The sequence below is a fragment of the Aquila chrysaetos genome, chromosome 3 (genome assembly GCF_900496995.4).
Source record: "Aquila chrysaetos chrysaetos chromosome 3, bAquChr1.4, whole genome shotgun sequence".
NCBI lineage: Eukaryota > Metazoa > Chordata > Aves > Accipitriformes > Accipitridae > Aquila > Aquila chrysaetos.
In genome coordinates, this window is record NC_044006.1 from 73,468,976 (window position 1) to 73,494,366 (window position 25,391).

At 41.8% G+C, this 25,391-nt stretch overlaps 1 protein-coding gene across 2 annotated transcripts in view; it reads right to left on the reverse strand.

The window, feature by feature from the left end:
* Positions 1-25,391, reverse strand: part of OXSR1 (oxidative stress responsive kinase 1) — a 95,014-nt gene that overhangs the window by 43,482 nt on the left and 26,141 nt on the right. For both annotated transcript variants that reach the window (XM_030008433.2, XM_030008432.2), the window contains exons 3-4: positions 21,305-21,413; positions 8,140-8,281 (exon numbers count right to left, since the gene is read on the reverse strand). In XM_030008433.2, the coding sequence (XP_029864293.1) occupies positions 8,140-8,281; positions 21,305-21,413 (251 nt within the window). The remainder of the gene's footprint in view (positions 1-8,139; positions 8,282-21,304; positions 21,414-25,391) is intronic.

Here is a 25,391-nt window from a genome sequence, read left to right on the forward strand (position 1 = left end):
CAAGCCTAACGATGGTTAAAGGGAGGCATGGCTCAATGACAGATCCTGTCTGCCTTGGACTTTACCTCCCATCCAACACCATGCCTCCAGCCCAGTGCTCAGGTAACCTCAACTACACACCAGTATGGGGGAAGTTGCTCCAGCTAAAACCACAACCTTAAAAAACAGTTTTCAGACAGATCAGCTCCTTCAGCCAGATAATAAAGTACTACAAACACTAGACCTAGCCCTATCTCCCAACACGGAGACTACCTAATCATACCAACCCTCATGGCCTCACTTCTTCCTCCTACAAAAGAGGCTGTTGCTTCACATATTCACCCCAATGCACATCATTGTTGTAATATCAGCTTATGGCAAGGTGGATTTGCCAAGCAGCTAGGGCTTCTGACAAGCTTCAGCCCTTCAACAGTCAATGCAAGAGAGAAGCTACATCTCTAATCTCATACACCACTTTTTAAAGTTTCCCCTATTCAGTCAGAACTTCATTTATTTTCTCTTGAATCCCCATTCAGGAAAGGGCCCTACCCAGCAGGCTTTAAAATCAAGTTTTCATACCATTGAACAGCAGCTAAAAATGTACTAGGATTTCTTCCACAAATTCACCTATTCAGCCCTTCCTTTTCCTGATCCTACTTCCTAAGGACTGCAGTGGGGACGAGGCACAAAGCTCCTTTAACAGCTACTGCATGAAAAGCAACACACACAGCAAGCTCTGAAGTCACCCCTGGAGGCCCAGATATTTTTGGGAAGCCCTGACTTAGTCATTGGTAACAGAGGAAAATAGTCAAGTTATAACATGGCCTTATTTCAATGTTTCATTGTCAAATTATTTAACATTCAAAGAGGTGGGCACGCTTCATGTGGCAATACTAGTGATGCATGCCACCATGCTGCAGTATCTCCTGCATGCTAAAACATGTTCCTAGTGTGCTCAGAAATAGGAATTTCCCCAAAACTACCACATGCAGATCACCCCAGTTTGAGTACAAGATGGATCAGGGAGCAGATGAAACAGGAAAGCCAGTGATTCACTCATCTCCCTGCCTTGACCCTGCCATGATGGAGAGATGAAAGTTCATTCCAGTAAACACAATCAATTTGGATCAAATAAGGCCCCAAAACTCTGATATAGGGCGGCTCAAAAAGGTGTTAATTTCCAAGAGGCAATAAGCACCCCTGTTCTGGAGAAGCGGTATGTATATCTATACACACACAAGGTCCAAGGCATTCCACTACACAGCCAAGAGCCGTCCATATCTACAAAGCCACCCACAGCTCTTGCTCAGAAACATTTGCAACATGACACAGAAGGAGAAATTCAAGACAACCAGGACTTGTGAGAGACTTGCCAGCTCAACTTCCCTCTCCAAAATCTAGAAGACGACAGTTTTAAGCATGGCCAGCACAGGAAGAGGAAAGAAGATATCCTTATTTCATCCAGCTATTCCTATAAAATGGAGAAAGCAGTTATAAAATTGGGTATCTGTACAATGGAAACAGTCCTCCTGGCACTCACAGCCTAACTTGGTGATGCTTTCCAGGCTGCCATGATATGATAGATTTCTCTGTGGCAGTTCCCTATTTGTTGTCATAAATGTGTGTGGGGTTTGTCTCGCTTTTGTTTTTGGAAGTATTAAGTTTTACTTTTCAAAGTTTTATAAGAACCCTGCAAGACAGGATATAATTTGATTTAGTAAACATGCAAAAATAATTTCTGATGCAGCCTCACAAAGTTTTCAAGAGTGCTTAATATGTTACCACACGAATTTAGCAAGTGACCTTTTTCTCATGCTTTAGCATAAGACATGAATGAAAAGACTGCAGTGGTCTGAATAAATGCTTAAGGCATCTCCACATATGCAGCTTTTAGGATCTACAAAGGCCAGAAAATCTGCTGCATTACAACAGGGGACAATATTCAAAGCCATCTTTTTGGAGTGGGTTATTCACTTGATGCATCACAGTAGAAAGGATGAACACCAGTGATTTAAACAATTACTCACTCTACTGCTGGAAAGATGCTGCAGGAGCCTATACTGGGTGATCTAGTAGTCCCAGTAATCGACACCAGATAAAAGCATCAACATGAGAAGGATGTCACAAACAGAGCAGTTGTTTGTACGTCCAAATGGCACTTGGTCTCTTCAAAGTCGAAAGCTAAGACAGTCTGTTATATTTTCACCTGATACAATTAATACTGCAGTGAATGAAGATTATTCCCCTGGAAACACATCAAATCCAAATACTCCTGACAACTTGGCAATTGCTAGAAACCGTATTACTTGAGTGCGCAACTCAGTCATGGATCACTGACCGAAACCTGTCATTGCTCTTGAACCTTTCAGAGATCACCCCGACCTCTATCTCCTGCTCTTCATGATATTTTTCCTGCTTCTCATCTCCACATAACAAAGTGGGGAGAAAAACCTAAAAACTTATCTCCTTTTTAATGTGGTACATAGTAGTTATACCAAAAAGTTGTTTTTCCCTTGGACTAAATTGAAGTTACTTTGAGTAACTGCAGGACATCCAGTGACAAAGTCCAGAGACAGCACCTGGGTCCGAGGACAATGACATGGGGACAGACACCTGAATGCGACAGTCATACAGCAAGCGCTCAGCTTCAGGCATCACTCTGCAAGCCACTACATGGACCCTCGTAACACACGGAGCCCCTGAGAATTGGAGTACTGACATTAGCCTGGAGACACTGCAGGGCCCCCAGCACTCCTGTGCTTTCATCAGCAGTGATATTTACCATCAGAGTTTTAATTGCCAGGTTTTTAGGCTTTAGAGCAGACACTGTCTTTATCCACTTCGAGGAAAACTGTCTCCACAGGAGCTATTGTTTCTGGCTGTCTGCAGATTTGGGATTTACATCTGGTTCATATTTTCTCTCTGTAACCACAGGGAAACTTTTTTTTTTGTTAAACAATGAGTTTCTGGATGATGCAGTGGAAGAAACAGCCACCAGGAGAACATGCTGGTTCGCTAAGCCACCACAATATGCCCCAGTCTGACTGCTGTGTACAGAGTGGAGATTCATTGGTCCTTGTGCCCTTGGTGCTGCGCAGCAAGGTGTTTATTTGGGGGAACAAATTGCCCAGTACCATCTAGAGCAGCATCTTTTCTTCCTTCCCACCAAGACACCAAGAGTAACATTTCTATTGTTCTGGCTACTGTTTACAAGTGAAAGCTTTAAAATTTATATTAACTACCTCTAAAGGTTACTTGTGCCCATGCTGTACTATGAGAGAGAAGAGACCACAGTACACTTCGAGTATAAAATTCCACTTCCCACAGCTGAGCAATAGCTAGCTTTCAAATTACTAGTCTCCTGTCTTAAAATCAAACTGGCAATTAGAGATGAAAGGGTCCACATCCCATTATCCATTCCTCAATCCTCCCCTACTAAAGTTCAGTTCCAAAATGCACTCCCCAAAACAAGATTATAGCCCTGTGGAGAGAAGGGCTGTGAAGTTCTCCTGCAGTATTGCTACAGAAACAAATAAGTACAGTATTTCAGTCATCAAAATAATCAGAGGCATACTGGAATCCAGTTTAACCACAATAGCTGCCAGCACAGCTATCAATACATTAATCAGCTACATGAAAATTAAGCTTGAATCCTGTAGGACAGCTGAGTTCTGCCAAAATATATCCATCAGCTCCTTCATCTTAAATCCGAAACTTGCTACTGGAGGAGCACTCCTGCAACCCCCCCCAAGTGTTGGTGATGTGTATGTGCTCACATAGAGGTATCCATTTTTCAGAAATTATTTTCTCTTAATATAGGTAGAAGAGGCAGACAAACTTTGATCCTGTGTCAAAACCATCCTAAGGTCCAAAAAAATAAGCTAATATATGTAGCATAAAAACACAGCAAGAATATTGTTTCCAGGGTGTCTTCAAAGCAACATTCAAACAGCTGCCACAGCACCCTGCTGCCCCACACTCAGAAAACTGATTTTGAAAAGACACCAAAAAACCCCCGAAACATTCTGTATGGGGGCACAAGCTGATCTAACTCAGCATATCAAACATGTTATTGCACCTCCGACCCCCTAAGTAGAGCAGCAAACAAATTAACAGCTGGATCACTGCCATGCCAATATTTCAAGTGCATGCAACCCTAAACCACTTCCTAAGCTTTTTTGTTTTTACAAAAAAGCATACGAGTATCACATTTATTATCCTGCAATAGGAGAATCTGATTATATTTGAGCAGCATATCATTTCACCTGGACTAACTGAAATATTCAGTTACACAACAGCTAATCATGAACAGAAGATAAGCTCAGAGATAAAAATAGGGAGAAAGACAGAAAGACCTTGTAACAGTTAATCAGCATGATTCATTTGTCAGACTACCATAAAGAGCACCACCTGAAAAAGCCTTGAACTTCCCTCCAACAAGTCTTTTTAAGCAATAAAACCCCTTGGGTTGGTTTTGCTTTAGTTTTATTTTCAAGTCATTCATCAAACTCCTGCTAATCCCCAAATACACAGAGAAATCAGAGTCCAAATGGGAAAGAGGTGCAACATACCCTGTGTGTCACCCAGACAAGATTAGCCCAGGAGCAACCCCTTGCAGCACGTCAGTCTTGCTCGACTTCCATAAAAAAAATGGGTCCGAGCAGATTCCTGCAGGACAGCTTCATCCGAAGGTTTCTGAGTCTGGCCCTCTGTCCTCAGCACACTGGCTGGTGCCCAGGTATTTAACTCACTTAACATGAGCCGGATCACTAGGATTTCAAATTGTCATTGGGATCACCATGCTACACAGAAAACCGCAATGGGGACAGTGGCAGCTGCCACAGGAGAGACAGCCAGGGACAGGCACATGGCAATGAAGGCAGAGAGCTGCCAACTCTGAGATACAGGAGGCAGTGGTGATTTTGGAGGAAGACAGAAATCATTTGTAATCATTACCTTGGTATAGAGTGTTTCATGAAAATAAAACTGATTCTGCCTTCTCCTTCGTCTTTTCCATAAGGCCTCAGACTCTGTCCCCAACAGCCCTTGCAAGACAAATGCAAAATAAAATATCGCTTTGGACATTGTGGAAGACCTAAGCATTTGTGGCTGAACAATGGCATCTATTCAAGTCTCCGCCTTGCTGTGGTTGTTAATTAGGAAAGTAAACAAAAAAAATTATAATTTAAGCCTCCACTAGATATTTGGCTTTCTAATCTCCTCTAGAGAATACCGTCAAGCTACTCTCCTGTCCAAAGCAGGGATTTACACTTCCACACGAAGCCAGCTCCCCAAACCTTAATTGGAAGTGGCATTAAGTTCAAGGCAGGCTTACGCAGAGTAAGATTCAGCAGCAGCAGAATTTCATTAAGCCAGTCTTCCACGTGCTAACTTAATTTACCCATTTAAGATGATGCATAATTTAAAAGAATCAAGCAGCTCCACTGTCAGACATATATTCTCTGAACTCACTGATGATTTACAGCAGTAGCAAGCTGTCTCTGCTTCAGGTCAACAGCACCCACAAAATTACATCTGGGTCCAGATATTCATCCTTCAGGCTTTGCCATCAGCCTGGTTGTCCAACTTCAGATGTGCTAATTACATTCATTCACCCATACCGTGTCTCCAACTTCATTGTTTTCTCCTAGGTGTAATACAAATGGAGTTGGGATATTTTGTGTAACCAGCTGAACACTTTGCTCTGCTGGATGGCTGCTTGCTTTGGGTTGGCTGTTCCAGGTCTAACCCAAGCCCTTCAATTTTGACCCTTTACAGCTGATCTTGCTTTGGCCTGAAGTTCACCCCAAATGCAGCTGCCCCACATTGCAGACATTATATTCAGCAGTTCAGCCATCACCTGATGCGGTTTCCTTTAGAGCCAGATACTTTAACATGACCCAGGGGATCAAAGTTTAGTTATTTTAAACACTTCCTCTCAGAGCATCTCTGGCACAACTGCAAGATTTCCACCTGCCTTTCCCATTAGGCATGACCAATAATATGACCCCTAGCATTAAGCAAAATGGGAAAACCATACAGATATTCCTATGTATGAGGAAAGGTCCCATCTGCACTACAACTTTAAACTGTGTATTTCTCAGTGTACACACATCTGGATAAAATATGCAAGACAGCACGATTAACTCCATTAGGGAAACATGTTTCATCCCTCAAAGGCATGTAAGCTTCCTTTCTGCCAACAGTTAAAAACCCATCCTTTGCATCACAGGTAGGAAACTACACAACTTTCTGTATCGTGAATATTACCACTTCTCCAAATTTCCCAGACCACCATGCCCCAACACAATGAGGTAATCCAAACGCATTGTTCTGATAAATCATTACACAACTGTCAGAGCAGCCCCAAAATTTAGGGATGCAACAAATGCAAAGTAGCTGACACACAACCGCAACGTTAAGCTGCAGCAATGACACAGCTTTGATTTCTTTGCTGAAGTTCCCTAAATATGGGCAAAATGCTTCAACAAGCAGGACAAGAACGGTCACAGCAGGTTTGGTTCAGTCCGCTTCCAAATGATTCAATATGAATCACATTTTCTTCAGACCAAACAGTTTGAACTTTCTGTGAACATCATATTTTTGCTGAGTGCAGTAAAAAAGCCACACCCCACACATGAATATATCCTCTATAATCTTTACCACAATTACCAGTTTTGCTTTTTCACTACAGCAAGTCAAATGGAGAACCACCTCTCTTTCAATACAGAAATCACTGTGACATCTTCAGAAAAACTGAAATGTTAACAGGTTACTGCTGCTTTAACATACATATTTTGATTTCATTAGACCAGAAGATGAACCAAATCAGCCAAGCAAATCAACTGCAAGTCACAGATGAACATGGTTTTGTCAATTACTTATGGCAAGGGTGAAAAATTACCACATCCTCAGCAAGTTAAGTTGGTCTATTACTTTACTCTAAATTCCCAGAGCTGCCTGAAGTCTTATCTCTAAAAAACAAAGTTAAGCAACTAGCTATGAAATCAAAACTGTCTTCAATGAAGACAACCATTCTTGTTAAATCGGAATTTTAATGGAGACTGGAAACCGAAATCTGAGACTTCTTTCAGGGAAAAGAATTCCACCAGAACTGTTTCCAACTATTTTTTTCTTTTTAACCCAAAATAACCTATGAAAGCCAGTCAGTTTGACTAAAAATATGAAATAAATATTTCTTGGATTTTCTAATTAAAATAACATTTTGGCAAAAAGAGTTACCTCTTCTTCTGCAGCTGTCATAAGAGGACAGAAACTTACTCCAGCACAGCAGCAGCAATGCTTTTAATGGCATTGTACCAGAAGACAGCCAAGCTCACAAAATTCCCAAGAAAGAAGAGGCTGTTGTTCCCAGCAGCAGTCTGTGGCTGGGATGATGTATATTACCCGCAAGTAGTATACTCTATTTTCAGCACATATTTAGGATTGCAAATCTCATTCTTTTTAACAGCAGAACATACTGACTTAGTATCCTCTCTTTCTGAACTACACCACACCTTGACAACAGGGGAGAGGAAAACATAATTTAAAAATATCTCCCAAACGACATAGCAGCAGAAACCCACACATTTCAGTGATCCATCAAATCACAGGCCATTAGTTAACTGGGTTTTGCCTACAGAGGTTTTTCCACTAATTTTGTTTCCATCTTTTTTTTTTTTAATTAAACTACCCAAATTCAAATTTCATGATGTTGATCTTGCAACTAGACTTAAAAAAAAAAAAAAAAAAAAAAAAAAAAAAAAAAGCAAGAACAGCTTGAACAGCTCCTTATTAAATTGCTCAACACCTCCTATGCAGTGCTCTTGGTCATTTATAGCTCTGCAAGAAACAAAACCAGCTGAAGTTTTCCAGCTCCAACAGCTATACTTCACAGCTGGATGTTGACATTTGGGAAGAGGTTCTCTATATCAGAACTTTCAATACCCCAAAGTTTACCCAAACTTGGCCTAGTCATAGTATTTCCTAAAGCAGCGGCAACTATATACACATTTAAATTCTGAGTTTTGATTAAGCTCCCACCTTTACTTTCCTCCTTCCATACCCTCAGAGCTGGTTGTGGGATGAGACTGCATGTGCTCAGCTACTCTGTTTCAGTGACACACATTTCAGGACAAAGATGAGAAAAATGGAAAATACCTGTGGATTTGTCCGTTTTTATGCAGGTAGTCCAGCCCCTCCAGCACCTCCTTAAGGATTGTGGCTATACAGGCTTCATCCAGGACACCAGTCTTGTGTTCTCCTTTGGCCACAATGTGCTTTATAATATCCAAAACAGAGCCTAGAGAAAAAAAGAGTTAAACACGCTAGTTTAAACTAGAAGAACTGATTCACAGCTAAGTGTACTTTATAATCACTTAATACACAAGTCCAAGGAATTCACTGGGAGAGGAAGCAACGATGGTCACGATCAAAGTCAGCAGCTGAAGTCCTTGCTGCAGGAAAGCAGAGGCAACGATGCATGCCTCACACATGAGTCTTAACAGGGGTGCAGATCTTCAAGGTGGGCTGTAAAATCCCTGTGATCACAAGTAACCAAGAAGTTATTTAAACAAGCCAAAATGTAAAGTATACATACACAGGACTCTTGGAAGGTTTTTAAGTAGATACTGATGCTACAGCTGTTTTAGTACTGAGTACTGGAGAAGCAGGAGGGGGAAATGGAAAAAGCAGGGCACTGCCAGGACTCACAAGCCGAAGGCAACAAGCTTGATAAAATTAGACTCTCTCTTTTAGCTCTTACAAACTCTGTGCAGAGGAATAGCAGGAAAAATCTAATATGTTAAGGGATGACAGAGCCCTAACAGAAAAAAAGTGGAAATAATTAAATAGAGAATAAATGAGGCTGAATTCTGACAGCAAGTCTCTTCTTCACTGTGTACAGAACTGGAACAGCTTAGATCCTTCCTTAGAAACATCACGCTTAGTCTCTCTCCCAACCATGGTGTGAATTACATCATCTTGCATGACCAACCACGCTTTATAGAGCAAACCACCTTTGAATTGCGCGCAGGAATAAACAGAATCAACGACTAGTAACACGCCTCCCATGCAAGGTCCTGTTTTCATGATATATTGGGTACTATATTCTTGATATTTGCATCTGGACTGAAGACAGTCTTCTCAGAACTGTATTTTTATTGCTCCAGTATGGGATGTCTAAGCCTGTTTCCAGGCCTGTGCTATTTAGCCCCTTCGAACTTGGGTTTCTATGGTTTAATGACTGGATAGTCAGCTAGTAGGATTTTTACAGCTATGGGCACAAAGCAATGTCAGCACTACTGGGAAGTTCTTAAGAAATGAGAAAAGCAGGCATGACTGCAAAACAAATTCCAGCTTTGATTGTCTTTGAACAGTAAGCTTCCAGGAAAAGAATAATTCAGTACTAACTCAGCTAGTTTAGAAAAGCTGAGTTAAAAGTTTTAGAAAAGTTTGGAAAAGTTCATTCTTCCTAACTCGCAATCAAAAAAAACTGTAAGAGAAAACATTTTTTTTGTATGTGAAGAACAGCAAAAGCTGAGAAACTTACTCTCATGAATTTGGTCAATGGGGAAATTACAAGTTCCACCTTGTAAATTTTTGAAGCAAACAGAAAAATACAGTGGAGGTTTTTGGGTTAGGTTTTTTCTTCTTTTCATCCTTCAGCTTCAGGTAGACAAAAAACCCTTCCCCCTTTAAAATTTATTTTATTAACTATCCTATTTGAATTTCTAGGCCAAAACAATTGCATGGATAGGTTTTTGCTTAGCAAAGTATTTTATTTTTGGATTCTCACGTGAAAGCAAAAAGGCTTGCAAGGTTTGAATACGAATACTATGTGGAAAGGCTTGTTTTGCACAATTCAAACTGCACAGGAAACAATTACATGGGTGCACGGTGTCCCTTGGTTTGTGGGAAACGGTATGTGCTGAGTTCATCTAACAGCTTGCTGCAGTCAGGAGAGCCACTATTCCCCACTCTGCCGAGCCGCACACTTTCCATCTTGTCTGGCCCACCAGCACCAGTCCTCACGCTGTACACCAAGCCACCCACTAAATCCACCAAAAAAATAAACAGGGGCAGGGAGAGGCAGGCTATGCTTGGTTGGTAGTGAGCGTAACCTCCGAACAGATGTGTTTCAGAGCCAATGAAGAGGAAAAGGAGGGTAAGAAGGAGGGAGAACACATTTGTGAATGGGGGAGGAAACCCCTTTTGTCAGCAGCAAGTGATTAGACCAGCTCCCTGGCTGCCCTGAATGGCACCTCCAGCTTCCTCTTACCTTCCTCTTCCCAAAAAACCTTTGCCTGGTTAAAGGTATTTGCAGAAGACACAATCTTAACACACAGACAGTAACAAAACAGAAAAAAACAAGGAAAATTAAGAAATATAGAAATGAAGTTGCATAACATCCCCCCCAACATTTTATGCAAGAATACTCTTAGCAGTGTTCAGCCTTCCTTTACCCTATTCAAGCATAGAAACACACTCATCTTCAGTGAGTTTTGACACGCATCTTAACTACTTAGCCAAAGGTTTCACCCAGTCGTCACTCAGGTTGTTTTGACATACGCTGGACTTCCTGCATGGGACCAAGATTATCTCTACCGAATGAAACTGTAAAACCCCAGACACCAGAGTATGGTCCTCTTCACTGAAATCTCGCCTTTAGGTTCTAGAGTCTGAGAAAAGGATCCTCTGTTTTGTGTCATGAGGACTCACCTGGGATTCAGCCTGTCACGCATTCATATTTGAAAAGTACGTGCTTACAAGCCTCGATGCTTCTTATTTTGGACAAGAATTTTTGTGACACCTAAGAAAAAACCACCAGAAAACCACTCTACTTTCACTGTTCAGGTTTTTCCTCTCAAATGTGCCTTTATCTGAAGAACAAACTGTCACTTGTTTTAGAAGTCCAGTGAAAATATGTGGTTCTCCACGTACTCGTTTTGTCCTCTTTCCACCCACAACTCTGTTAGCAGACTTTGTTCACAAACATTTCCCTTCTCCTGCAAAGGGCTCAGGGAACATGAGGAGGCAGATCATATGGTGCTCAAATTCATTCAGTCAAAAAATCCTGTATTTAGCCATGTTAGAGGTTGTATTTAACCCAGAAAAGGGGGTGGGGGTTAGACAGACAAGAGGTCAAGCACATAGCCAGCCTTCGTCGTGAAAAGGCTGATTCACACCCATACTATATCTGCTGCCAGTCTAGCCTAGCACTTTTTAAGCACATTTTTTAAAAACCACTTTCATATTGAGATGTTCAAAGAAGTGGAGGAATTTGCCAGTCTTCTACAGAAAGGAGAACAGCAAAAAGGCTATCAGCAAAATGCTTAGTTCGGGAAACAGCAGAAAAGCAACCCAAGAGCCACCTTCCTGTTGAAGATGGATCATCCCCACTTAGTTTGCGGGGGCAGGGGGGGAGTTTTGTTACTGGCACCGCAACACAATAAAGTCGTGATTTTTTCCACCTCACAAATCAGTAAGTTTGGGAGTTGGTACAGACTCCCAACTCAATTGCAACTTCATAAAGCACAGCACCACGGAAAACAAAGAATGAAGCCAAGCTGCATTTCCACACACTGCTTCGTGCTGCATTCAAAGTCTTCTGGCATTCTGGCTCAGAAAGCCTGACATGGAACAACCCATGTCAGATCCCCAGATCCAATACCCAGATCCCCAAACAGAAACCCACAGCTAAGCACAAAGCTACTTTGAAAGCAGAAGTCATGGGAATTTAGCTATTGAGGAAAACACTTTCTGCTAGAAGATAGAGATTGGATTTCAGCATCAGCCTGATAAATTCAATGCAGAGTTGTTCCCAAGGTTCTCAGTTAAGCATGTGACACACTAGGGTAAGACCTCTACTGCCTTAGGATGTAGAAAAATTTTCTCACTTACAACAACTGTGTTACACTCAAATAATAGATTAGCAGATCAGAGCCCTATCCTTTGCCTAAGGGGAAAAACGACTGTTCTGCACAAAGTGGCCTGTTCCTGACCCAGCAATACATTAACTGCTAGAAATTAACTGGAAACGAATTCAGCTGAACTGGAACCAAGATCCCATCTACACAAGAGCATGTGCTTTACAGACTGATCATACTGTTTCAAAACATGATGATTCCAGATACAGTCAGTTTCTGAGCCAGCTACCAAACCAGTTTAAGAATAACTGGGGAAGTGAGAGTACATCTGAACATAGTTAGATCTCTGCTTAAATGCAGTTTCGATATGATACGGATTTGTGCTCCATGCGCAAACTGTTCAATCTCATTGTGTAAGACAAAAAGTCTTCCATAATCTAGTGGCCAGAAGATGAGGTTCACACTGAAAATAAGGCACCCAACTCCATATTAGAGAACAGTTACAAGATTTTCAAGAGGAAAAAAAAAAATCCATTACAATGTCTTTAAAAAAATTTTTTTTAAAAAACATTTGACTCCTCCCTAGAATAAAACTTTCATTTTAGGTAACGCTGTGAAGTACTCTGGTGTGTATTATATATGGCACTAGGTTTGATTACAACAGTTCCCTCCTGATTTTTCTCATTAGAAATGCATGAGTAGAAGCTACAGATACACAGAACAGGAGGGTCTGCCCAAGTGAGAGAGAAAAAGAAATTAAGTTTTGCTGAGGCTGACTGGAAAGCTCTTCTAAGCCCAGAAAGGGAAGCATATCAGGAAAAGACAAGACAGAGAGAAGAGCCATAACTGGAGCCTAAATGTAAATATAAATAATGCTGTCATTAATAAGGATGTTTAAAGAAGTCTGGTCATGAGCAACTGATCTCAAAGCCAAACAGAAGACAAAAGAAAAGAGAGGACATTTAGAGATTGATGCGGAAAAAATGTGGCTATAAACAAATTCCTGCCCATCAAATATACACTGTACAGCATACCAACAGGAAGCCTACAAGATATTATGCAATCTGATAAAGCATTTAACATTATTTATCATTCATCATTAATTAAAGTGTCTCAGTATATTCTGACACAAATCACAAACCATATTACATCTACTTAGTAAAGCACAATCTCTCAGTTCGAACTGTACAGCAATTGGAAGTTAAGTGGTTTTCTGCTCAAACTCACCAGCTTCCTGGACTGCTCTGAAAGCTGCTAATGTAATAGCTCCTCATGACAGCGAAAGTCACCGGGATCTAGCTGTACATAGACTTACCCTCACCTTATAAAACCCAACCTGGAACTACTGCGGGTCACAGACAAACATGCAGCAAGCGACTTTTTCTCGAGTCCTTACTGCTCACACCAGTTCCGCAGCCAACAGACTGATGTCTGTCTGGCTGCACAAACGGAACAGACATCCCATTGCTCCCTCCACTGCACCCCAGCAGTGAAGAGCAGGAAGCCCCACAGTTCCCCTTTCCCATTTTGACATGGTTAGAGAATATCCGATTAGGCCTGACTCAATCCACAGAAGCCAGTTCCAACTTCCCAGAAGCAAGTATTTGATTTCCACCCACGACGGCAGTATCTGAGCAATGAAGACACAAGAAACCTCCGGGCAGGCCAATATCCTGAATTTGTAAGAACGGGATATTCAGGGTTTGTATATTGACATCAGGCAGACCATTTGCAATGGACTGTCTTGAAACCTAGTAAATATAGTCCTGTCTTGCACTCCACACACGTCCCCAGTAAAACTGTCTCCTTCAACACCCTGTACTATGAGCTACTCCAGTGTTTTCTTCAACAGCAATCGAGATTTAAAAGAGTTCCATGGTTCACCACCTCCCTGCTGTGCCAATGCATCTGCTTACGAAGCCATACTGTAAATGAGATCACTGCAGTAATTGGTAATCCAGTTTTCCAGGCAGGGTGGAGACCAAGCAGCCAGCAACTTCTTAAACCAGCTTTGCTGCTGGAGAAAATTTTTGTGTAATCACACCCTCGGGGCAAGAAGTCCTAATTGTTCCACTGATTCAGTTTCAACAGCAAGCCACTGCAAACATCGATGCTTCCTGTTCCAAATCCAGAGCTCGTTTCTTTGACCTCACCTACATCAACAAGCATGCATAATGGCATTTAGGAAGCCTGCTTCTGATGTTCCTCCTCAGGAGAGGAAGAAAGTATCCACGTGACAGTCATCAGCCATGCTGCTTAATGCTTCAGAGCATGGGGCTGACATGGAGAAGGGTACGAAAACCTGAGCAAAAAGGAAAGCTTGTTTAGAACAAGATTACAGATAAATGCAGGGCTATTATGGCTGGAATTTTACATGCCCCCAGAGGCAAAAGAAATGTACAGCAGAGCTAGTTGCTGTGGGAACCACATCTTGCATGTTATACTATAACCTAAGTGACAGGACAAAGATACAGGATAAGTTAAATGCAAAGAAAACTCCTTTAAATTTCTCTGGCAAGCAGAACAAGAAAATTTAATACTCGTAACTAAATTTCCAACAAAAAAAAGCAGGTAACAGTACCCACATTGATTTGCCATTTAGAGGCCTGGCATAAATAGGCTGGAAAACAGTACTGGGGATCACCACACAATTTTGTGAGAATCAAGATCTGCCCCAAACCTGATGGACACTGATGCTGAACATGCTGCATCTTTGAGAACTGGGAGTTGGCAAGATTCATTGCTGCTTCTTTTAAGAGATTTCAGCAGAAGCCAGCAGTTTCAGTGAGCCTGATTTGCCATCAGAGCCAAGAATTAAATCTGCATCTTGTCAGCCTCTGACAAACAGAGGAAGAAAACGCAAAAGAAGGAACAGCTGCTTGGATTCAGTACTTCTAGGGCTGAGGAATACAGATACAGCAAAAGAGCACCGAAGTAAAGGAAAGAACAAGTTACACAAAACAGAGGAAAAGACATCTAAGCAGATTGCTGGGGTTTCTGCTTTTAAAGTTTCTTAACCCTGGATAAACCACCTCAGTACAGAGGGAGAGTTAAGGAAACTTCCGTTTCTTGCCTCCTTCCCTCGAGAGCACTTGCATGGATGCATAAGAAATATGACAAGATTAAGGCAGGAAGAAAGATGATACAATAAAGGGGGCAAAACAGCTTATTAAAGTTGAGACTGAGACATTTATAGGAGAAAATCTGAAGATAAACTATTTTTTTCATGCTCTTCCTATTACAGCTGGGAGTTGCAATGTATCTACACACTCCGCATTCTGCAATCATGTACAGTCCCTACCATCTCCTGCTTCTGACTTAGCCCATCTTTAACTGTTAGAAATTGTGTCTCTACAAATAAAATTAAAACCACTCCAGATGTACTCAAATAGCATAGTGTTCTCCTAAAAAATACTTCAACATAAACACGAGGATTTCTATGAACCTGTGGCTTACGCTTTGATCATAACTCATTGCTGAATTAGGAGTGGCCAGATCACAGATTAACATGGCGGAAGTAGAACAAGATGTCCTATCTCCCTGGTGGAGACCTAAGACTTGCCATACCTCCCTTTTGGTCTGACTGAACTGCTGGCCAAGCACTTCATCAGATAATCAAGATCAAAGGTTGAAGTAAGAGCTTGATTACATAACCTGAAAAAATTTGGGAAAATAAAAGGTTTAACTATTTCAATACAGTAATCTCCTTAGATTTAATTAGGAGTCTTCAAGAAGGCAGAAGATGCAAGAGCCCTATCTGGAAATGTTTCAATATTTAAAAGATTTACAGAGTTTAAAAATATTTTGGAGGTCTCAACTGCTGTAGGCTAGGTCAGTAAAAATTGTTGTGTGGTGTAGCAAGCCACCACAGACAGCTGTTTCATACAAGCAACTGTTTTCTAGAGTTAGCCACGGCCTTGGGTCACCTGTGAAATGAGAGCTCTTGTTAAAAGCAGTGAGAATTTAGAGGGGCACACAGGTCACAATCAGAAAAAGCACAAGAACAAAAGGACAGCTGCTCCTCTTCCTACTAAAAAGCCGCAGGAGTTGGAAAGCGGGACTGGGCTTCAGATGGCTTTAAAAAGGCATGAGTAAAATTCACGACAAGGAAATGCCAGCGGGACACAGAGCAGGTCAGCAGTCATCTAGAAATAGCCATTGGGAGTTTAGTTTGGAGTAACACTGGACCAAAAGGCTGGGGTGCCAAGTTGACATTGCTAAGCTTAGATCCCTACAAAGCGGTTTCGTCATTGGAGGAAAGGGTCTGAAATTTCTACCAAAGGGAACAGAAACAGCAGATACTTCACAAACCTGACTCAGGCACACATCACCAGATCTGAATGAGGGTGCCAGAGTAACTGGACACACCAGCACCTCTTGTCACTACCAGCTGGACATCATCACAGCCACATTTCTGCCATCAGCAACAACTACGCTCTACATCTGCTTCAGTGTCAAATCTGCCAGTTCAAACTGCTTTCGGCAGTGACTTCAACCAGCCTGTCTGACTTGGCTCTGATGCAGATTAGCATTTCATGTGTTACTCCCCAACAGTACGCTACCTCCTTGCTGCTGACGGCTTTCAAAGATGGAAAACAGTATCTTCCACCACGACAGTACTTGCAAAGCAGAGACAAATAGTTCAGTTTCAGCAACAATGCTGGTCAGGCAAGTAAGCTACCTTTGAGCATACCGGCTGGCTGCTCAGAGGAGCAAGGCACTGTTATCAGACAATAACGCTTCATAGATTTAGAGTATTTTCCCTTAGAGACATTTCTAAAATACTTGCATATATGACTATGTTAAGATTTCAACAAAACGACTGCAACCAGAAAATAGATTAAATTGCACTTACAACAACAACAACAACAAAAACGCTTGCATTACAGACCAGTCTGTCTTGTGGGCTGTTTATCAAAGTAATAAGGTCAGTGTAAGTAGGCTGAAATTAAAACTAGTTTCAGCCTGAAAACACATGCCAGCATAGACTGACACTGATGGAAGAGAAGCAGAAAGATCCTGAACTTTTACCCAGAAGAAATTCTCAAGTACAAAAGCCACAATCAACATGCAGAATGGACATCAAAAAAGTTCATATGTGCTTACTGGGATGTACAAGTCTCAGTCCATGCTCTCTGAATAGTTAGATGGAATAGAAGAGCTAGGCTGCAGCCTGTTAATTTTTTTTCCTTTCCGGTTTATAAAAACAGCTCAAAGGTTTTTCCTGTTGAGAAACTCAGATCATTATTTTTCCCACTGGATGACAGATGACCACAAAACTAGCCACTTTATTACTGATAAGTAAGCTGAAAGAAATGAGAAGCAGTTTTAAAAGTGTCTCTTGTTACATAAATCACTCAGCCTAAAAACAACTGGAAATAGCCTCATTAAAAATGAATGAAAAAGCTCTTCAGTCAGAAAGCTCCAATACACAAGTTTCTTCGCCCATCTTCAAGATTGTCGTGTAGAATTTGCCTATGAAATCTAAAATGAGATTTCTGAAGTATAGCCATGAAAAAAGTATAAAGTGAAAACAGCTCAAAAATACCTCTCAAGGTATCCTCCTGCATAAAAAGTAGTGACAGGTCATTCTCAAAGTCCTTCCGTCTATTTTAGCAATTCCCCCAGACCCCAAATGATTCACTTTAAGTGAGAAAATTTAACACTGGCTCACAGAAATGTTAGGGGGGGCGGGTGGGTTTACACTGCTACTAGTGCCTCTTTTATTGTATGACCCTAGGCTTCAGCATATACAACAGAGTAAGCAGCAGTGAGATTTCATAGCGCTACTTTACTGAAAGTACCCTACTTAATGCCAGAGCTGCACAAGGGTCAATTATCAGTCTGTATAACATAGAAGCCCATTCAGAGTGAATATTAAATGAAAAGCAGGTCATCATTCACATAACCAAGAGGCTGGTTCTGAAGCAATGATTATTTTTCCAGAAATATTCCAGTGTGGTCTTTACATTTATGGTACATTGATATGAAAAGATGGTCCATAGTTTGATTTTTTCCCAGTGTACATACAAAAAAACGACACAAAAATGAGGACAAACAGAAACAACATTTGGAGTTTCAAGGATGAGCCTAATCCTGACTTGGTTCTGACAGAAAACCACTGTGAAAACACTAGCTAAGGCAGCTGTGCATTTTCTTCAAAGAGGTTGTGTACTCCCCTGAAAAAGGCGAAGAACATTGCTGCTGCCTCTCCTGCACCCCTGAAATGCTATTTCCTTATGTTGTGGAAACCTTCCCATAGATACACTTTTTATACACACAGCAAAACTACTTGCACTAAGCTGGCAAGGGATTCTTTTCTACACACAAACAGCCATTGTATCTTTAATGACCTGTTATATATCCCTCCAAGAATAGAGAGGCTATTGCTTAATGACACATGAGCACATGAGACATTAAAAAACCTTTAAGACAGACTTAAGCTGGCATGAAATTTCATTGTCCCCAAGAGAACTGCTAAAATTCTCTAAAGAATTTCAAAGACACATGTTTTATGGTCATTGTCAAGCTCTTGTGGAAAAAGCCAACAGGTTTAGCCAGATTTTTCCACATCTTCTTCTGGCATTTTACAGTCCTCAGTATTAAGCCAAGAACAGAGAATCCAAGAAGGTTTTTTTTTAAAAAGCAAGAAAACAGGGTTTGGTTTTTTTCAGCTTTCAATTCATTTTCACTAGGGTGCCAGGAAAATCAAGTCTTCCTAAGGACTGTTGCTAAATCTTAGGCCTGTCTTCTGTGTTATCATCCAGAACTTGATTCCATTTCTTGTCTCGACTGTAACTCAAGCAGGGATCCTGGAAAATATTATGACATCAAATAAAGCATTACTGATAAGTTTTCAAACTCTCTTTCTCTCTCTCAAAAAAAAGTGTTTCTCCAGTGTCAGAGAATAAATCCAGAAAGGGGAAGTTTCCCTAGCTCTGTGTTAACTAGGCAGTAATTTGGAATTGCCCCAAGTATTCGCAGTTATTTTGTCAACTAGAACAAGTGTGCAAAGTAATCCAAGCTCTAAGGATTGACACTATACAAATCAAGCTGCACCCACACTGATGTTCTCCTCCCTTTTTAAGGCCATATACTGACATTATAGGAGTAGCTCTGCCCAAAATACAGGTGATTTAAAGTTCCTCATAAGGGCAGCCAACATGTAAATAAGTTAAAATCAATAGAATGGCTGGTTACCAACAAGCCATCAGCACCATGCAGGCCTCCAACCTGGAAGTGAGAAAAAGGTCAAGGAACCAGCCTTGCAAGAGGAGTTGCAATTCTCACGATAAAGCTAGTGGAAATGGTTGGGCTCAGTGGAGTTAGTTGCACACTTCTCTAGTTCAAAAGCTTATCCTAGGCTTACAGAGCAAGATGAAGAAACTTTTGCTAACATGACCTGAGAAGCACTGTTTCAGATCCATCATTTGAGAAGATGATAGTGAGATTTATTTTCTAGAAGCTTAGGATGGTTTCAACTACTACACCTGCACTGAAGTTTCTCTAGTCAATGTCTGAAGTCATACACTCCAGTTTTCAAATATTCAAGTGAGTCATTCAGCAAAAAAATACAAAATAACTCTACGAAATACTATCAAATATACAAAATAGGAGGGGAAAAAAAGCTAGCACCAACATGTAGTTAGGTGATACTACTAATGTACATAACATGAGAAGCTATTTCTGAGCTGAATGGGTTGAAGTTAAATATTGTTATTCAAATATTTATTTGAAACATTTATTTTATTAATATTTACCCAGCCTCCTGAGCTGGAAGACAGGGAGCAGAAAGAAGCCCCCATAATCCAAGGGGAAATGGTTACAACCTGCTACACCACTTTGACACACACAAGTCGTGGGATCCATCCAAGGGTACTAAGGGAGCTGGCAGAAGTGCTCACCTAGCCACCCTCTTTCCATGATTTATCAGCAGTCCTGGCTAACTGGGCAGGTCCCAGTTGACTGGAAGTTAGCAGATGTGACACGCACCTGCAAGAAGAGCTAGAAGGAGGATCCAGGGAACTACAGGCCTGTCAGTCTGACCTTGGTGCCAGGGAAGGTTATGGAGCGGACCATCTTGAGACCATCACATGGGACATACAGGACAACCAAGTGATCAGGCCCAGTCAGCATGGGTTTATGAAAGGCAGGTCCTGCTTGACTAACCTGATCTCCTTCTATGACAAGATGACCCACTTAATGGATGAGGGAAAGGCTGTGGATGTTGTCTACCTAGACTTTAGTAAAGCTTTTGTCACCATTTCCTGCAGCATTCTCCTGGAGAAACTGGCTGCTCAAGGCTTGGATGGGTGTACTCTTCACTGGGTAAAAAACTGGCTGGATGGCCAGGCCCAAAGAGCTGCAGTGAATGGAGTTAAATCCAGCTGACAGCCAGTCACAAGTGGTGCTCCCCAGGGCTCAGTATCTTTATCAATGATCTGGACAAGGGGATTGAGCACACCCTCAGTAAGTCTCCCAATGACACAAAGCTGGGCAGAAGTCTTGATCTGCTCGAGGGTAGGCAGGCTCTACAGAGGGATCTGGACAGGCTGGATCGATGTGTCGAGGCTAATTGTATGAGGTTCAACAAGGCTCAGTGCCAAGTCCTGCACTTAGGTCACAACAACCCCATGCAGCGCTACAGGCTTGGGGAAGAGTGGCTGGAAAGCTGCCTGGAAGAAAAGAACCTGGGGGTATTGGTCGACAGGGAGCTGAACGCGACCAGCGGTGTGCCCAGGTGGCCAAGAAGGCCAACAGCTTCCTGGCTTGTATCAGAAACAGTGTGGCCAGAAGGACTAGGGAAGTGGTTGTCCACCTGTACTCGGCACTGGTGAGGCTGCACCTCGAGTAGTGTGTTCAGTTTTGGGCCCCTCGCTACAGGAAAGACATTGAGGTGCTGGAGCATGTCCAGAGAAGGGCAACAAAGCTGGGGAAGAGTCCAGAGCACAAGCCTTATGAAGAGTGGCTGAGGGAACTGGGGTTGTTTAGCCTGGAGAAAAGGAGGCTGAGGGGAGACTTTATCGCTCTCTACAACTACCTGAAAGGGGGTTGTAGTGAGGTGGGGGTCGGTCTCTTCTCCCAATTAACAAGCGATAGGACAAGAGAAGATGGCCTCAAGTTGCGCCAGGGGAGGTTTGGATTGAATATAAGGAAAAATTTCTTCACGGAAAAGATTGTCAAGCATTGGAACAGGCTGCCCAGGGAAGTGGTAGAGTCATCATCCCTGGAGGTATTTAGAAGACGGGTAGATGTGGCGCTTAGGGACGTGGTTTAGTGGTGGACCTGGCAGTACTAGGTTAACAGTTGGACTTGATGATCTTAAAGGTCTTTTCCAACAATTCTATGAAATGCCTTAATTCACAAGTGGGAAGCTTAGGAGGTAAACAAGGGAAAGGGTATTACAGGAAGACAGCATTTTACATTGTCTTTTAGGGTAAAGAAATTCGATCACTCACCTCCACTAAGTAACTTCATCACCAGCCAAAGCTCATCTTTCACCACGAACGATGTGTAGTAAGATACAATGTTGGGGTGATGGCACTGACTCATGGCTTGAATTTCTTTCTGCAGAGACAAATAAAGTATTAGCAGTTGGACCCAGTTATTACTGTTCCTTGGGCACAGAAGTTATCTTCCTCAAGACACAGCGTTCAAAGAAGGTACAAAGAAAAATTATACCTAGAACCTATAAGTAGAAAATCCAGAAATACTCTTAACACTCAGCCTGCATTGTACTAGGGCCCAAAGGTATTTTAGGGTACTCTTCCCATCTGTCTAGAAGAAAGAAAAAGCTGACCAAAAACCCCTTGGCAAGGGCAACAAAGTGGTCGTAACCAAAACACCTGCATGGAGCTACAGCAGAATATTCCCGAAAATTCACACCAGTTTGTTACCCAAGAAGTTCATGATGACTCCTTTCAGCGAGATATTACACAACAGATGCTTAATCTGTTGAAGTCTATCATTTGGATGAGAAAGGGAAATATTTGCCTCTGGGAAAAAAAAAGGCCTCTTGTTCCTAATGTTTCTTCCCAGCAGGAAAGCAGATGGCTTAGCTCAATCAGGTTGAAGGCACAAAGGACAGCTATATCTTTTGTCATACTGGAAAAGAGAAATCAGTTCAAGATTAGAAAGTTGTTAGCTACTACAGATGGCATACAATATGAAATATGCTCAGATGTTAAATTGTTTGAGTTTTGACTGTGCTTATTCTTAGATTTGGTTATGGGTTAAGGGTTGAGGTTTTCCAAGTTATGAGCAGAACAACACCACAGAAAGCATTGACTGATTTTTCATTATGCAAGCACAAATCACCAGTTTGGACAGAAAGCCTCGCAGTTCCTTGACTGTCCGTAGACAAAAGCCATGTATTAAGCCAAGCCTGGCACCCTGCACTACACCCAGCTGGGTCTTTGTGCTTCAGCCAAGCTGGTAGCTTCAGCCAAGCCCCCCAACCTGTCAAGTTGTACCCTCCAGCATCACCCATGCCAGACACTCATCCCCTGATATCCTGAACTTCTGCTCTCAACTAAGGCATTCCTTCACTGAACACGTGGATGCCACTTTTCACTGTTAGCCCCCTTCCCATGACACAGACTCAGCCGAGCGCCATAATCCCAAACACACAGGGAAGGAGGAGAGCAAGGGCCCTTCACACCCTGATCCTTTCCTCCCTCTAAGCACAAGACCTCCCTGGTACCAAAGTATGACAGAAAGCTCTGAGAAGGATTCACCCATGTCTAGGACACCCCACAGATGCAGCATATACTTCTCCTGCTCATATGCAAAGCTCTGCTTGTGACTAAGTATAGTGTAAAGGCACATTGCTTTCCCAGCTAAACCCTTGCCAAGGGGGATCACAGCTACAAAGAAACATGCTAATGTTGAATTATCCACTTCAGTATTGTTTTTCAGGGAGCAGGTACATTTGAGGAATCAAACACAATTAATTCCTCCTTCTGCTTTCCCCAGAAGCACCAACTTTCCAGGAAACTCCAATAAGCAGATTAAAGAAGAGCCCTTCTAAACAGGAACGGATATTTGAAGAGTAGGGAGTAGGCTATTCACCTCAGTGTAGCATACTCGCTGACTAAAAACCACTCCGTGAAAATAAATACAGCCTGAAACAATATCCTTTGCGTGCTGACAGCTCCAGCTCCCTTCCTTGCAAGCACTCACTTGTATCAAGCTATTTTTCTAAAAGGAAATAAATCAGCACCTTTGGAGTTTTCTAATGCCTTCTAGTTAGGGGTTTTCTTGCATTGTGAAGAAACCTCGACAGACAAAGCTGGCAACAAAAATGTTCTTTTTACTTCCCTGCTTCAAACTCCTAACAGGGGATGGATGAGAAGTGGGGCCATGGATACACAGGTCAGACTCAGTGTTGGTTTGTGCAACACTTTTGATTCACACAACCTTTCAAAACTCATTAGGCTCAGAGTTTTGAACTCATGCGCTTACCCTAGGATCATTTTGGACTTGCTCAGAGCACTGGACTGAGTCCCTAGTTAAGGGATCCATAAGCCTGACACAATCTTTGTCCCTGAGCCTGAAATTAGCATTCAGCCTAAAGGTTTAAATTAATTTTAAAGATTTTTTTTTTTTCCTTTTAAACATGCAAGCAAATCCAGGTGCCTAACTTTTCTCTCCGACAATTAAAAAAAAAAAACCAAACCACACATGCACAAGTGACACCAGAGTGGAAAAAAGCAAGCAGGACACCGACGGGTTAATCATCCCATCAGCCAGACCTGCCCCAAACCCACCACTCAGAAATGATCTAGAAGAGCTGTTTTTATCTTTTCTTAGATAGACCACTCACAATATTTTGAACCAGCTCCCTGGGAGATCAAGAGAGTAGTACAAGAAATATACACAAACATTGCATATTTTATACATATTAGTGTATCCCACCAGAATTCAGGAGTCAGTGAGACAAAGTCTGGACCAAGTTTAGTTAAGAGCCTAGACCTGGATCAGATCTTTGCCATTCGAGCAGCTCTGTACTACAGCATTTTGCAGGCATTCTGTGATGCTTAGTTAGTATTTTATTGTTTTCCAAGAACTTCCTCTCCCGTTCATTACCATAGTCTGCTCCCCCAGCTGCGAAGCACAGTTTAAAAAAAAAAAAGCTCAAGTCCATCATATGCTTTGGTGCACAAAGAGGGAAAATAAATAATCACAAACTCGATCTATGCAATTAAACACCTCCATCAGCTAGTGGATGTGTAACACAGGCAGATTAAACCATTTCTCACACAGTGTAGCACAGCTCTGAATAATTAATTGCATCACAATTCCAGTGTTTTTACATTATTACCAGTAAGAAAGAGCAGCAGTCAGGCAGACTTTCCCCTCTCACCCACAGACCCCCACCCCATTTTCAATAGTTTTCTAGGCTAATCTCCCACCAGGCTACATCAAAGCTTCATACCTCTTCACCCCCATAATGGGTACCAACATCCTGGAAGCTAAACACATACAATTGTTTCAACTGATCGTGGCAAATCACAGTGGGCTTTGTGGTTAAAATGCTTCCTCGCATAATTGAAACCAAGCCAATTCTGTCATACATACAACAGTCTGCGCTACGGCAGTACAAATGCAAGGTCTGAAGAGCTATAGTTAAGGCAGGAATCCCAGTCAAGGATCACCAGGGAGCTCTGCTCAAAGCATACTTACAGAAAAAGGGAGCAGGAAGGGATAAAATGCAGCAACAGCCCTTCCGTGTGTAGTAAGCACAGCTTTAATACTATTTCCAAAGTTTTTCAGAGAGTTGGCTGCTCTTCAAACATGACAAAGTCATAGCAGGCAAAGATTTCCTCTCCCTACCTCCTCCCTAACAAGACTGCTATCCCGAAATTACACAAAGAAGAAATAACCAAGTTACAACTCTGCTCCCCTCATTTTGACTAGCATCAAGACCACACTGGAAGACTCCTAATAAAAATCTCAACGATTTCTACACCTCTGTAATAATGTCAGGCTAATCATCAGAATTTATTTGGGCTGCTATATACAGGTTTTAAGCTGGAAATGTTGCTTTATTCCTGCTCTGCCAACAGCCATGGGTTACTTGATAAAGAGCCCTCAAACTATCCACAGATCCAGTAGATGGTAGACAGCTCTTCCATCCAGTTGCTTACACACCAACACCCCTCACACTAGATGGCCTCAGTTATGAGCCTTACTGCCAATTCCCCATTTCAGGATCCATAAATTACACTGCCTTCTGCTCAGCTATGGAGAATGAATTACTGATAAAAACATGTCTAGACACAGGCAATGGTTTGGAGATGGTTACATGCTCACCCTGGGCTAGATATTAAAAATATCTGCACTGTCAAATACCAAAAGCAAATAGACTGGGATTAGCTATAAAGGCCTCCATGTCTTCCATTAAGGGTTCTGATGAATGCTTTCAGTACTTCTGCAGGCAATAAAAGAAGCATTTCAAGGCTTCTGAAACACTAATAAAACTGCTGTGAAGTATAATTTAGAATCATAAGAAACCTATTAGTCTCCTGTAAGTCAGACATACTT